At 41.5% G+C, this 13,529-nt stretch overlaps 1 protein-coding gene across 3 annotated transcripts in view; it reads right to left on the bottom strand.

Moving 5' to 3' along the window:
• The window catches only part of LOC143284928 (uncharacterized), a 39,453-nt gene that overhangs the window by 4,867 nt on the left and 21,057 nt on the right, over nt 1-13,529 (bottom strand). For 2 of the 3 annotated variants that reach the window (XM_076592076.1, XM_076592077.1), the window contains exons 13-14: nt 5,599-5,721; nt 2,446-2,467 (exon numbers count right to left, since the gene is read on the bottom strand). In XM_076592076.1, the coding sequence (XP_076448191.1) occupies nt 2,446-2,467; nt 5,599-5,721 (145 nt within the window). The remainder of the gene's footprint in view (nt 1-2,445; nt 2,468-5,598; nt 5,722-13,529) is intronic. The other variant, XM_076592078.1, reaches the window with a different exon arrangement.

Genomic DNA, 13,529 nt, shown 5'->3' with positions numbered 1-13,529 from the left:
AGTGCCACACATGAAGTGACATTGACCATTCTGTCCATCTTTCATCAGTCGGGACTGGCATCTGCAGAAACCAGCATATGAACCACAGCACAAGTATTAGTCAGACGTACTGCTCCACTAGCCATTCCCTGTACACCTGGTAACTGGTCAAATTATGGAGAGTCCACAGAGAAATGGGCAATGGTTTTCTGTACCTTCACAACATACAGCAGACTCTACTAAAAATCATCAAACATGTCCAAACAAAAACACATCTAGTTTCTAATATGACAGCATGTGACAGTCACAAAATCTGATTTAGTACCCCAACCCCCACCAAAAAAAAATAATATATCTACTATTCCATTATGGTAAATGCTATCACCGCATCTAATAATCTTCACAGACATCAAAAACATGGTCTTGAGTAGAATACAAAACGACATGCAGTTATAACATTATACAGTACATGCAGAAACAATTTTAAGGCATACAAGGCAAAGTCAGAAGCATGCTGTTAAGCTCTGAACCCATAAAGGGACATAAATACAGCAATCATATTCAAAGATCTATTTTCTAGCTTGTCTCCCTTGTGAAAGGGGAGCAGAGACAAATAGCAATGTCTTTATCACTGTACACCTCACCATATTAACTCAGTCATCAGCAAGATATCTTATTTTCTGCATAATGATAAAGTTTCAGATATCCACAAGGATGTTTTCTCTCTATTTCCCCCCCATTCTATTTCAGCTTATGTGGCTTTTAATTGACTGGCATCTGAAAGGACACTTAAGTTCAAACTTTATCATTTATAACCTTTAGTATGTTTTTTTAGTAAAAACTCTGCCAATGTCCTTGCACAAACAAAACTGATTTCTTATTTTAAAAAAAGAAAGAAAAACACGAAAAAAAAAGAGAGAAAAACCTGATTTTTGATAGTTAATATAACAACAATAATAATAGTAGTAGTAGTAGTAATTATCTTCTCTCTCTTAATTAACAGTGACAACATTCAGGCACTTCTCCATAAACAAATGTATCAGCTCACAAAAGCCACAATTCTGCATAAAAATAACATGATAAAACCTAAATGTGTGGATACATCCAAAAGACTACATCAGAACTTGAAATCCTTCTGCATTCATGGGCTGCAACTCCCACGTTCACTTGTTTGCATGGTCAAGGGAGTTTTTACCAGCATGATTTTTTTACCCTGTGATGTAGGCAGCCATACTCCGTTTACAGGGGTCAGACTTGAAAATAACCAAGGAGACTACTGATGAAAATTCACTTCCCAACACACATTTCCTGAGTTAAGGGATGAATGATTCATGTTGGGAATAGGTTTCATAAATAAATACATATATATATATATCTCTATATACACATTTGAAGGTAGTGGACTGGCAAACCGTGCAATATGTTACAAGGCAAACAAGTAACTAAGAAAACCTTTAAAAAAAAACAAACATCAGAAACAAGAAAAGTTAACACAAAACCAAATCTGTACCATCATCACCAGTCAACACTTAAAAAAAACACGACGCGAGTGAACACAAAACATCACAAATCGCCTTGATCATTTCACTCTGTCGCTACTGCCCTTACCCAGACATGCTGAATTACACCACTGTGCTCAACACAATCAGGCACCGCATCGACAGCCCTCTATCCACTCAATTCCAAGGTGACGATGACAAAAAACTGTCACTGATCACTTTTAACACTCACCGAAAAGCTGAATCATCCACATCATGATGTGAATGGTTTTCAGATGATTCAGGTTGGTCATTTTTTTACTTCTTTTTTTTTTAAGATGATTATTTTTAAATGTGCATAGTTAAGGTCAACCAGCACTTTAAAAAGTTTCACTGGATTCACAAAGAAACTATTCTCTTCTGTCAAAATTCAGTAACAGGACACAGCTTCATTCTCACTGCATGGGATGTTGTGAACAGTTGTGTGAGGAGTGCTCCAGCAGCACTCTTAAAGATGAATGTGTGTAATGTTTCAGTGTCCCCAGGGGGCACACAAAATTAACCTCTTGTCTAGCTCTCTCCTTTACAACACAACTGATTTCTAATGTCCGCAATGAACTGATTTAGGCCTTTCAAACTTCATTTTATTTTCTCTACAGGCAGGAGAATAACTATGCTAATCTTTTTTCTTTCTTTTTTTGTGTGGTACTTTTCCAACTGTTCACCAAACCAAGGGTTGCAGAGGACATACCAGCATGCCCTGTTAAGTTTAATGAATAAGGAAGGGTTAAAGATCAAACTGCAGCATCATGCATACACTGCACTTAAGTTGGAAATGGTGGTGAACTGCAACTCAATTCAGTATTGACAAGAGTTAAACTGGAACACAATCTCCAATGTCAAAAGTTGAATAACAAAACTTTGGAGGAACAAAAAGGCAAAACAAACATAACACACACAAAAACTCAACTAAAACAGTAAAAGATACCTTGGCCAATCTCTGGTGGCTCCTTCCAACAGAAACCAACAAACCCATGTTAGAGATTACATAAATATTCAATATATATACATTCAAGTTATGTCATGTCATTTGAGTTTAGAAAAAAACAACAACAAAAAAAACCGCAACCAAAAATGAAGAAAGAACAGAGCGTCATTCATCAACACCCACTCCCTTTACAGTGCAGACCATGCATACATGTGGAGAATACCATCACGTTACAATTCTCCATGCTCACACCAGTGTACAAAGAAGAAAGAGCAACACCAACCCCCTTTAAAGTGCAGACCATACACACACACACACACAGCCTGAAACCAGATCCTACAGCCAGATGAAACAAAGGCTGACCACATACACAGTGGGACAGCTTTGTACACACTTAGCGATGCGTCTCTGCATTCAGACAAAGGCTGACCACATACACTTTGGGACAGCTTTGTACACACTCAGCGATGCGTCTCTGCATTCAGACAAAGGCTGACCACATACACAGTGGGACAGCTTTGTACACACTCAGCGATGCGTCTCTGCATTCAGACAAAGGCTGACCACATACACAGTGGGACAGCTTTGTACACACTCAGCGATGCGTCTCTGCATTCAGACAAAGGCTGACCACATACACTTTGGGACAGCTTTGTACACACTTCGCGATGTGTCTCTGCATTCAGACAAAGGCTGACCACATACACAGTGGGACAGCTTTGTACACACTCAGCGATGCGTCTCTGCATTCAGACAAAGGCTGACCACATACACTTTGGGACAGCTTTGTACACACTTCGCGATGTGTCTCTGCATTCAGACAAAGGCTGACCACATACACAGTGGGACAGCTTTGTACACACTTCGCGATGTGTCTCTGCATTCAGACAAAGGCTGACCACATACACAGTGGGGCAGCTTTGTACACATTTAGCGATGCGTCTGCGTTCACACAAAGACTGATAACATACACAGAGAACAGACGTGTACACAGGCACTGAGTGATGTGAGTCTCTCTGCACCGGAACAGAGAAAGGCGAGGCAGGCAGGGAGGTGGAGCAGAAAAACAAGCAAAGCAACCAGCCACACATCATGTGTGGTTTCAGCTTCACTCTTAAGTTTCAAGGAGATGTCAAAGCAATAACTGCCACACAACCTCTGATAAGAATATATTTTTAAAAATAATAAAATAAAAAGGGGTTGGAGGGAAGAAAATGCCAGACCTAAGCATGGACCCAATGTCATGTTCAGGCCTTAAAAGCCTCCAAATTCCGATCATGTGTGGTACAAAAAATATCAAAAAAATCCAAAACAGAACCAGATGCTTGACCCACACTAAGACCCAACACATTCATCTGGCCTTGACAGCCTGCAATAATTGTAGTATTCAGTGGAGTGAGGCACAGCAGTGGCAAACCCTTCAAGGCAAAGAACGTCAAGGACAGACAGGCTGAATTCCTCTCCACGAAAAAAAACAACAACAAAAGAGTAATGGGATAAAGCTTTCTTGATTATGCTCTGTATTTTTTGATTGTACTGACAATCTGAACAAGAGCCATTTCAACACACTAACATACTGATTATACCTTTACATTTTAAAATTACATATTCACAAAGTTACAAATGTTGCCCTGAACTGATCCAAACTTGATGGTGTGTGTGGGGAAGATGGGTAGGGGTTGGAATGGCGAGGTTTGGGTTTGGAATGGGGTGGGGGGGGTGTAGGGGGGGTGTAGGGGAGGAGAAAGGAACATGCAGAAAAAAAAGCTGATAATTCCTCACAGACACAACTCATCACATAAATTCATGCTTTCTCTCTTGCACAGGAAACAAGGACTTAGCAGCATTAAGTTGACATTGCCTTAAGGATTTTCCAACGACTATACAGAATTAGCGAAGACTTGGAGAAATTTTAAATGCAAGGCAAACTTAGTGCTGGTAAGATCGCCCATGCAACCCAGCCCCAAATTCAAACTGCTGTCTACAGACTTCACAAAAAGTTAAGAACCACTTTATAAAAGGAGGTATGTTGTCATAAATTTTTTTTTTTTTAATTAAAAAAAAGAGTGACGATTCAAATTATTATGCACGCTGCTTTTTGGTCTACCCCTGTGCTCTCTTTGAAAACATTAACAACTGTCTGACGCACACATGAACCATGTGCAGCTTGAAAAATGGGTTGGCTGAGTGAACATTTCAGCCAAAAATAAGTTGTTCAATGGTTTCTTTGTGTAAAAAAAAAAATAAATAAATAAATAAATAAATAAAAAGGGCAAGATAGCACTTGTGGTTATGAGTGGTGCTTATTACATCAACTACACACAACGCTGTTTGCAGAAAATTCAGCATTATCCTCCCCCCCCCACCCCCCCCACCCCTCAACCTCCTTCACATTGTGGTCCTTCACATTTTGTGAACCCTATGTACGCAATAAACGAAAGAAAAATAAATCGAGAGGCATGCACAGAGGAGGACCCAGGATTCCAAGTTGTTACGTACAGGGCTCCCACTGAGTAAAATAAAAAATCCCTGAAATTCTACAGGAGTCCGGGGGGCACTGCTCCCCTGCATAAACCTGGAGGTTTACATTCAAAATGCTGCATGCAATCGGATGCAAATCAGAGCACATTTACAGCACTTTACCGCCATGATCATAAATGTACAATTGACACAAAGCACCTCCAGTCTTACATCTACAGGGATGGAAAAGCCATTGATACATAACAACACTTCTCAGTTTTCACCAGTTTTCACAGCTGTAGTGGTGTCTCACACTAACAATATTCCCAGTTATCACTCTAACTTGCAAATAAGACTGATTCATTACAGTCGCTCTGGCAGCTGCAATTGTTTGTTTTTTGTGGGTTTTTTTTTTTTTTTTCGATGATTCCCCCACCCCTGAATTTCATGTTTACTTTTTCACGAAAATCCGCGAAATCACAGAAAATTGGGAGCCCTGTACATATACAAATATCAAAGAAATAAAACAGAAAAAAAAACATTGACAGGCATGCAGTGAACAGAGAGGAGCATAGCAGCAGTCATTCAAGGTGAGGAGGGTTTCTCAGGGTCCCGCTTTTCCAGGGAGGTGTTAGGGGAGAGGGGGCGGGGGCTGTGGGGGGGCGGGGTACAGGGTGGCAGGTGCTCCTCCACCTGAGATCCCACGAGGGTGGAGTGGGCGATGGAGGTCAGCTCCTCCAGCTGCTGGGCCTGCAGGCTGTCCAGGTGGTCCAGCCGCTCCCTCAGCATCCGCAGGTCATCCTGGTGCTGCTTCTCCTGGAACACCAACATCATCACCAACATCATCATCATCATCATCATCATCACTGGTGCTGCTTCTCCTGGAACACCAACATCATCACCAACATCATCATCATCATCATCACTGGTGCTGCTTCTCCTGGAACACCAACATCATCACCAACATCATCATCATCATCATCAACATCACCAACATCATCACCATCATCATCACCATCATCATCATCATCATTATCATCGGTGGTGCCGCTTCTCCTGGAACACTAACATCATCATCATCATCATCATCATCAACATTATCATCATTATCATCACTGGTGCCGCTTCTCCTGGAACATCATCATCATCATCATCATCATCATCACCATCATCATCATCATCAACATCCATTAACATCACTGGTGCTGCTTCTCCTGGATCACCGACATCATCAACATCAACACATCACCCACTGTTGGTGCTTGGGTTCTGTATACTGCTTCTCCTGCAACACCAACACCAACACCAACACCATCACTGTTGGTGCTTGGTTCTGCACAATGCTTCTCCTGGAACACTGACATCAACATCACCACATCACTGTTGGTGCTTGGGTTCTGCACAATGCTTCTCCTGGAACACTGACATCAACATCAACATCACCACATCACTGTTGGTGCTTGGTTCTGCACAATGCTTCTCCTGGAACACTGACATCAACATCAACATCACCACATCACTGTTGGTGCTTGGGTTCTGCACAATGCTTCTCCTGGAACACTGACATCAACATCACCACATCACTGTTGGTGCTTGGGTTCTGCACAATGCTTCTCCTGGAACACTGACATCAACATCAACATCACCACATCACTGTTGGTGCTTGGGTTCTACACACTTCGCTGCTTCTCAAACATCAACACCACAACACAACACACCACTGATGATGCTTGGGTTCTACACAATTTGCTGCGTTTCCTGGAAAAAGGTGTTTTTTCGTTTTGTTTTTTTCTTACACTTAAAAAAAAAATACTTTTCTCTCATCTATCCATTCCACAAATCCTGCATTCATTCATCAATGTCTTTCTTTTGTGGCTGGGTAAATAAACAAAATGGTCATACATGTAAAATGCTACATATCTATCTGAATGTGCATGTGTGCGTGCCTGAAATCTGACTGAATGACACAGGAAACAAATGATGAGCGCTCAGTGGCAGCCATCAGTCAGCTGTACCAAGGTAGGCAGCCTGTTGTGCAAATGACCCTGAGTTTGTAAAGCGCTTACCGAGGACAGGTGCTATGTAAGTACCCATATCATTCATTCATTCTGCACACTTCGCTGTTTCTCCTGAAACATCAACACAACACAGCACTGTTGGCGCTTGGGTTCTGCAAACTTCGCTACTTCTGAAACATCAACATCAACACTGTTGACGCTTGGGTTCTGCAAACTTTGCTGCTTCTGAAACATCAACATCAACACTGTTGACGCTTGGGTTCTGCAAACTTTGCTGCTTCTGAAACATCAACATCAACACTGTTGACGCTTGGGTTCTGCAAACTTTGCTGCTTCTGAAACATCAACACTGCTGGCGCTTGGGTTCTGCAAACTTTGCTCCTTCTCCTGAAACATCAACATCAACACTGCTGGCGCTTGGGTTCTGCAAACTTTGCTCCTTCTGAAACATCAACATCAACACTGCTGGCGCTTGGGTTCTGCAAACTTTACTCCTTCTGAAACATCAACATCAACACTGCTGGCACTTGGGTTCTGCAAACTTTGCTCCTTCTCCTGAAACATCAACATCAACACTGCTGGCGCTTGGGTTCTGCAAACTTTGCTCCTTCTCCTGAAACATCAACATCAACACTGCTGGCACTTGGGTTCTGCAAACTTTGCTCCTTCTCCTGAAACATCAACATCAACACTGCTGGCGCTTGGGTTCTGCAAACTTTGCTACTTCTCCTGAAACATCAACATCAACACTGTTGATGTTTGGGTTCTGCAAACTTTGCTACTTCTCCTGAAACATCAACATCAACACTGTTGATGTTTGGGTTCTGCAAACTTTGCTACTTCTCCTGCAACAGTTATAGATGATGATGCTGTCAAAGTGTGAGGACACGCCCACATACAATACACCACATCTGCCGTGAAAGATGAAAATGATCTTTTTTCAAAGCACCAAGGACTAGGACTCCAAGCCAGAGATTCATGCAAGAGCTGCTCAAACAACTGTGCCAGTGGAAAGAATGAAGCCCATGTGGAACAACAGCACAATCACCATCAGTCACAACGTCAGACTCACGCGTGCATTGTACTGTCCATATTTTTGTACGCTTGCAAGACGTCGACTCTCACGGCAGAACTGCAGAAGATGCTATCGAAAGATGTTGGGCATCTGGATTCTCTTACACATCACCAACGAGCAGGGCACCAGACCATCACTCCACATATTGGGCCACACAATGACCTACTGACCATCATGAACAAATGGAAACTGAAATGGGACAGTCACACCACAAGATCAAACGGCCTTGCCAGAGCCATCCTCCAAGGAACGCTAGAGGGGGAAGAGAAGAAGAAGAGGCAGACAAAGGAAGAAATGGTCTGACAACACTGAACAGTGGACAGGGCTGACATTTGCTGAGACACAATCACTCACACATGATCGTCCAGAAAGGAGAGGGATAGTGCACGAGTCTGTATCGTGGTGACCAGACAGTTCAGCGCGGAGCTACGGGACCAAGCAAGCAGAGCAAACAAGCATATTCTTCAATGCTTTGTGCAAAATATAACATCATAATGAAACAAAATAATATGACATAACAAAATTTTTTCTTTTTAACTTTCATGGTGGTGTCAGAATATGTGGACAGACCCACAAGCATATTCTTGAATGGTTTGTGCAAAACATAACAATGAAACAAAATAATATGACATAAAATATTTTTAAAAAACCCAACTTTCATGGTGGTGTCAGAATATGTGGACAGACCCACAAGCATATTCTTCAATGGTTTGTGCAAAACATTAACATAATAACGAAACAAAATAATATGACATAACAAAATATTTTTAAAAAAACTTTCATGGTGGTGTCAGAATCTGTGGACAGACCCATATACCATACACTATAATCTGTCGTAAGAGATAAAAAATCTTTTTTCTTTAAAGCAGCAGATTCCTGACTTGTTTGCACAAAACGTTAACATAAATAAAAATGAAATGAAATATGACAAAATAAAAGGATAAATCATAACACACTGTCTCCACAGGCATGGGAATAAGGACCCTTGATGTGCTTATTTCATGTTCTACAGGAATATACGCAGGAAAATGATTTGGGCACATGCTGACCTGGGAGATAAAAACTCTCTCCTCCCTCAACCCGACAGACACCCTCAACCCGACAGACATCACCAAGACCCCAGGATTCAAAGTCCAGTGCTCTAACCACTCGCCTGTCATGTCCTTGCACTATCATTTTACACAGTTAAATTTCAACCATTTCCAGATCCGGCTAATACAACACAAGTAGAAAGAACTTTAAAGAAAGAAAGATATACAGTCATCATTGTGTACACAGATCATTATTACCATGCAAAGCAAACATTCATTTCTACATCGTAAAGCTTAATCTAGCATGTTTTACAATGAAAGGCGCTTTACAAATTAAATTATCATCATGTATCACACACTATGCATCATCCAGAGAAAACTGTGAAAACTGGTTGAGGGACAAGATTTGCCTTTCCCCCAGTCTATGGAGGTAATACAAACAGAAACATTTCTCTTGGAATTCACTGTTTGGTCACCATGCTATGCATTTTGAGACCATTTTCATTAAACAAAAGCACACATACAAGAAATGGTCATGGATATCTTAGATACAATGGAAGAATGTTTTTATCTATTAGTGAAATTACCACCCCAGTTCTTGCATTTTCCCGCTAATTTTCTTCTGAATTCACAGGTATACCTATACTTACTACACACACACACACACACACACACAATCATCGTACACACCTGAATTTTGCATTACTCCTTTGGCTATCAAATTTATCTGTTTGACATTTATGTACGTGAAACAGGATTCTATCAGAACACCCTTCACCTGTCCCTTCCAAACAATCCAGTCTCAATCCTTCCCCCAAACACCTCCATCTCACTCACTGCGGACCTTTCACATGTTCAAACAGTCAGTGCACACCACTCCAAACAACATCACAGGGTTAACGCACAACACTTATCCATCCGGGTACTAACAGACGCATACACAGAAACACCACACTATAACAACAACAAAACCCCGACAGAAAAACTGAAAACTTTCCACCAACATCCTCAATGACTGTGCCTCCCATAAACAAACAAACAGCCAAAAATGATAATACACATATACATGTATACATACATAAATCATTTTTCAAAAATAGTCAATTTTTTTTTCATACCAGACCCAGAAACCACAGAGATAATGAATAGCGAAAAATAAATAAATCAATACATGAATAAATAAATAAGCAAACAGATAAAATAAGTAAATAAATAAATAAGTAAATCATCAATCAATCAATATTAAATCAATAAATGAAATAATATAAAATAAAGAATGAACATTTACCTTTTCTAAAAAAAAAAAAAAAGAACGGGAGAACAAGCCCAAAGCCACAGTGATAACGAACAGCACAGCACAAACACAAAAAACAACAAAGAAAATGAAAAGAAAAGAAAATGAAAATAAGTAAATGAATGAATTATGGGGGGAAAAAAAAAGTAGGCTGAAAACAGCAGACGACCAGAGACCAAGCCAGAAACCACAGTGACAGTCCGTTCCCCCAGCCATCTCTTACCCACCGCCCTAGGGCTGGAAACAGAAAGTAACACAGGCTTTTCAAACTCCCACAACCACCACACCACATCCAACGCTCCAGTTCTAGAAAGCAGAAATCATTTGCCGTCTTGAACTGTACCATGAACTATATTATTCATTTAGGACTCAAATCCTTTTTTTTCTTTACCAAGTGTAACACAACCTGTCAAGATGTTTTCAAAATATTATCACAAGCATTTTTAGTTTTAAGCCACATACAAAATCAGCAGCAAAATAAATAAGTTGTGTCTAACACCCTCAGGACAGCAGAAGAGGCAAATACCGCCCCGGTTATCTGCACTAGAATTTGATTATAGTGGAACATCTTGCCCAAGGTATATTCTGACTCTCTCGGCAAAGAGGGTTTTAGGACAGTCAGTGTTTGGATGCTTCCCGTAGGCCAACCAGCACCCAAGGGCCAGTGCAGTCTTGCCTCCCAGTTTGGGAATCATAGTAATCCACAAAAGACAAAGCTGTAAATGAATTCCTTCTGCAGTGGACAGACCATTGATCATACAGCTCTCAATCTGCTCCTGACCCAACTCTAAGCTTACACCAATCTGCTGATCATACAGCTCTCAATCTGCTCCTGACCCAACTCTACGCTTACACCAATCTGCTGATCATACAGCTCTCAATCTGCTCCTGACCCAACTCTACGCTTACACCAATCTGCTGATCATACAGCTCTCAATCTGCTCCTGACCCAACTCTACGCTTACACCAATCTGCTGATCATACAGCTCTCAATCTGCTCCTGACCCAACTCAAAGCTTACACCAATCTGCTGATCATACAGCTCTCCCTCTGCTCCTGACCCAACTCTAAGCTTACACCAATCTGCTGATCATACAGCTCTCAATCTGCTCCTGACCCAACTCTACGCTTACACCAATCTGCTGATCATACAGCTCTCAATCTGCTCCTGGCCCAACTCTACGCTTACACCAATCTGCTGATCATACAGCTCTCAATCTGCTCCTGACCCAACTCAAAGCTTACACCAATCTGCTGATCATACAGCTCTCCCTCTGCTCCTGACCCAACTCTAAGCTTACACCAATCTGCTGATCATACAGCTCTCAATCTGCTCCTGACCCAACTCTACGCTTACACCAATCTGCTGATCATACAGCTCTCAATCTGCTCCTGACCCAACTCTAAGCTTACACCAATCTGCTGATCATACAGCTCTCAATCTGCTCCTGACCCAACTCTACGCTTACACCAATCTGCTGATCATACAGCTCTCAATCTGCTCCTGACCCAACTCAAAGCTTACACCAATCTGCTGATCATACAGCTCTCCCTCTGCTCCTGACCCAACTCTAAGCTTACACCAATCTGCTGATCATACAGCTCTCAATCTGCTCCTGACCCAACTCTACGCTTACACCAATCTGCTGATCATACAGCTCTCAATCTGCTCCTGACCCAACTCTAAGCTTACACCAATCTGCTGATCATACAGCTCTCAATCTGCTCCTGACCCAACTCTACGCTTACACCAATCTGCTGATCATACAGCTCTCAATCTGCTCCTGACCCAACTCTAAGCTTACACCAATCTGCAAGCACTCAGCCTTCGATAAATAAATATAAATAAATATCTAAAGAACAAATGATAAAAATTTTCAAAAATATTAGAAACATTCCTTCACGGCAGGAAATCAGAGTCCTCAAAGAGCACAGTGTGAGTAGTTGTTTCAAACCCTTGACTTATGAACCTTGGTCAAAGAGCACAGTGTGAGTTGTTGTTTCAAACCCTTGACTTATGAACCTTGGTCAAAGAGCACAGTGTGAGTTGTTGTTTCAAACCCTTGACTTATGAACCTTGGTCAAAGAGCACAGTGTGAGTAGTTGTTTCAAACCCTTGACTTATGAACCTTGGTCAAATAGCACAGTGTGAGTAGTTGTTTCAAACCCTTGACTTATGAACCTTGGTCAAAGAGCACAGTGTGAGTAGTTGTTTCAAACCCTTGACTTATGAACCTTGGTCAAATAGCACAGTGTGAGTAGTTGTTTCAAACCCTTGACTTATGAACCTTGGTCAAATAGCATCAGTGTGACATTAAGAAAAAATGCAGTTACTATGTTTTGTGCACCGATAAGCGGTGTGTTTGATTCTGCTGAAGAAAAGAAATGCAATCTGAAGAAGAAAATGTTGAAATAAAGAATAACTGAGATCCTCGCCTGTAAGCTGAATCTTTTCCCACTGAAGCCACAAAACGTTATCCACAGATACATTTGTCAGCAGCAGTTAAGAGGTTAATCCAGAAGAAAAAAACCCAGCTTCATTAGTTTGGAAAGGTGACAAAACCTATTAACAATAGTTCTGACAAGAAAAGGGCTTTTGACAGCACATAAATATGCGTCCCTGACACACTGAATATGTAAAGAACACAATGCCTGTTCACAGAGCAGGTCACTGGGATGTTCTTAAAATGTACAGAACAAATACACACACACAAAATAGAGTGAAAAAAACCCAAAAAAACCACAACTTGTGTACAACAGTCATGTCTAACTATGACCATCAGAACAGCAGGGGTGGTAGCCGTTGTCCCAACTATCTGGGCTACAATTTGATTATAGCGGAGCGTCTTGCCCAAGGTACATCCCCACTCTCTTGGCAACGAGGGTTTTAGGACAGTCAGCGTGAGGACGGTTTCCAAAGGCCTACCAGCCCGCAAGACCCACTGCAATCTTGCCTCTTAGTTTGAGAGTCATAGTCCTCCACAAAAGACTGAGCAATAAATGACACAGGACAGGAATCAGACCCCTGCCGGAGTCTGCACTAGTGGGTCACGGTTAAGTATGTGTAATTAAAAGGATTTTCCGTTGCAGAGGGGAAACCACTTATCACACAGCTCTAACTCTGCTGTTGGCCCAAATGTAAACTGACGTCCAACACTCCGCTCATATCACAGATTGATTAAGTTTACAGTTGGGCCAACAGCCAA

The sequence above is a fragment of the Babylonia areolata genome, chromosome 8 (genome assembly GCF_041734735.1).
Source record: "Babylonia areolata isolate BAREFJ2019XMU chromosome 8, ASM4173473v1, whole genome shotgun sequence".
In the NCBI taxonomy this organism is placed as follows: domain Eukaryota; kingdom Metazoa; phylum Mollusca; class Gastropoda; order Neogastropoda; family Buccinidae; genus Babylonia; species Babylonia areolata.
This window is presented reverse-complemented; position numbering and strand designations above follow the sequence as displayed.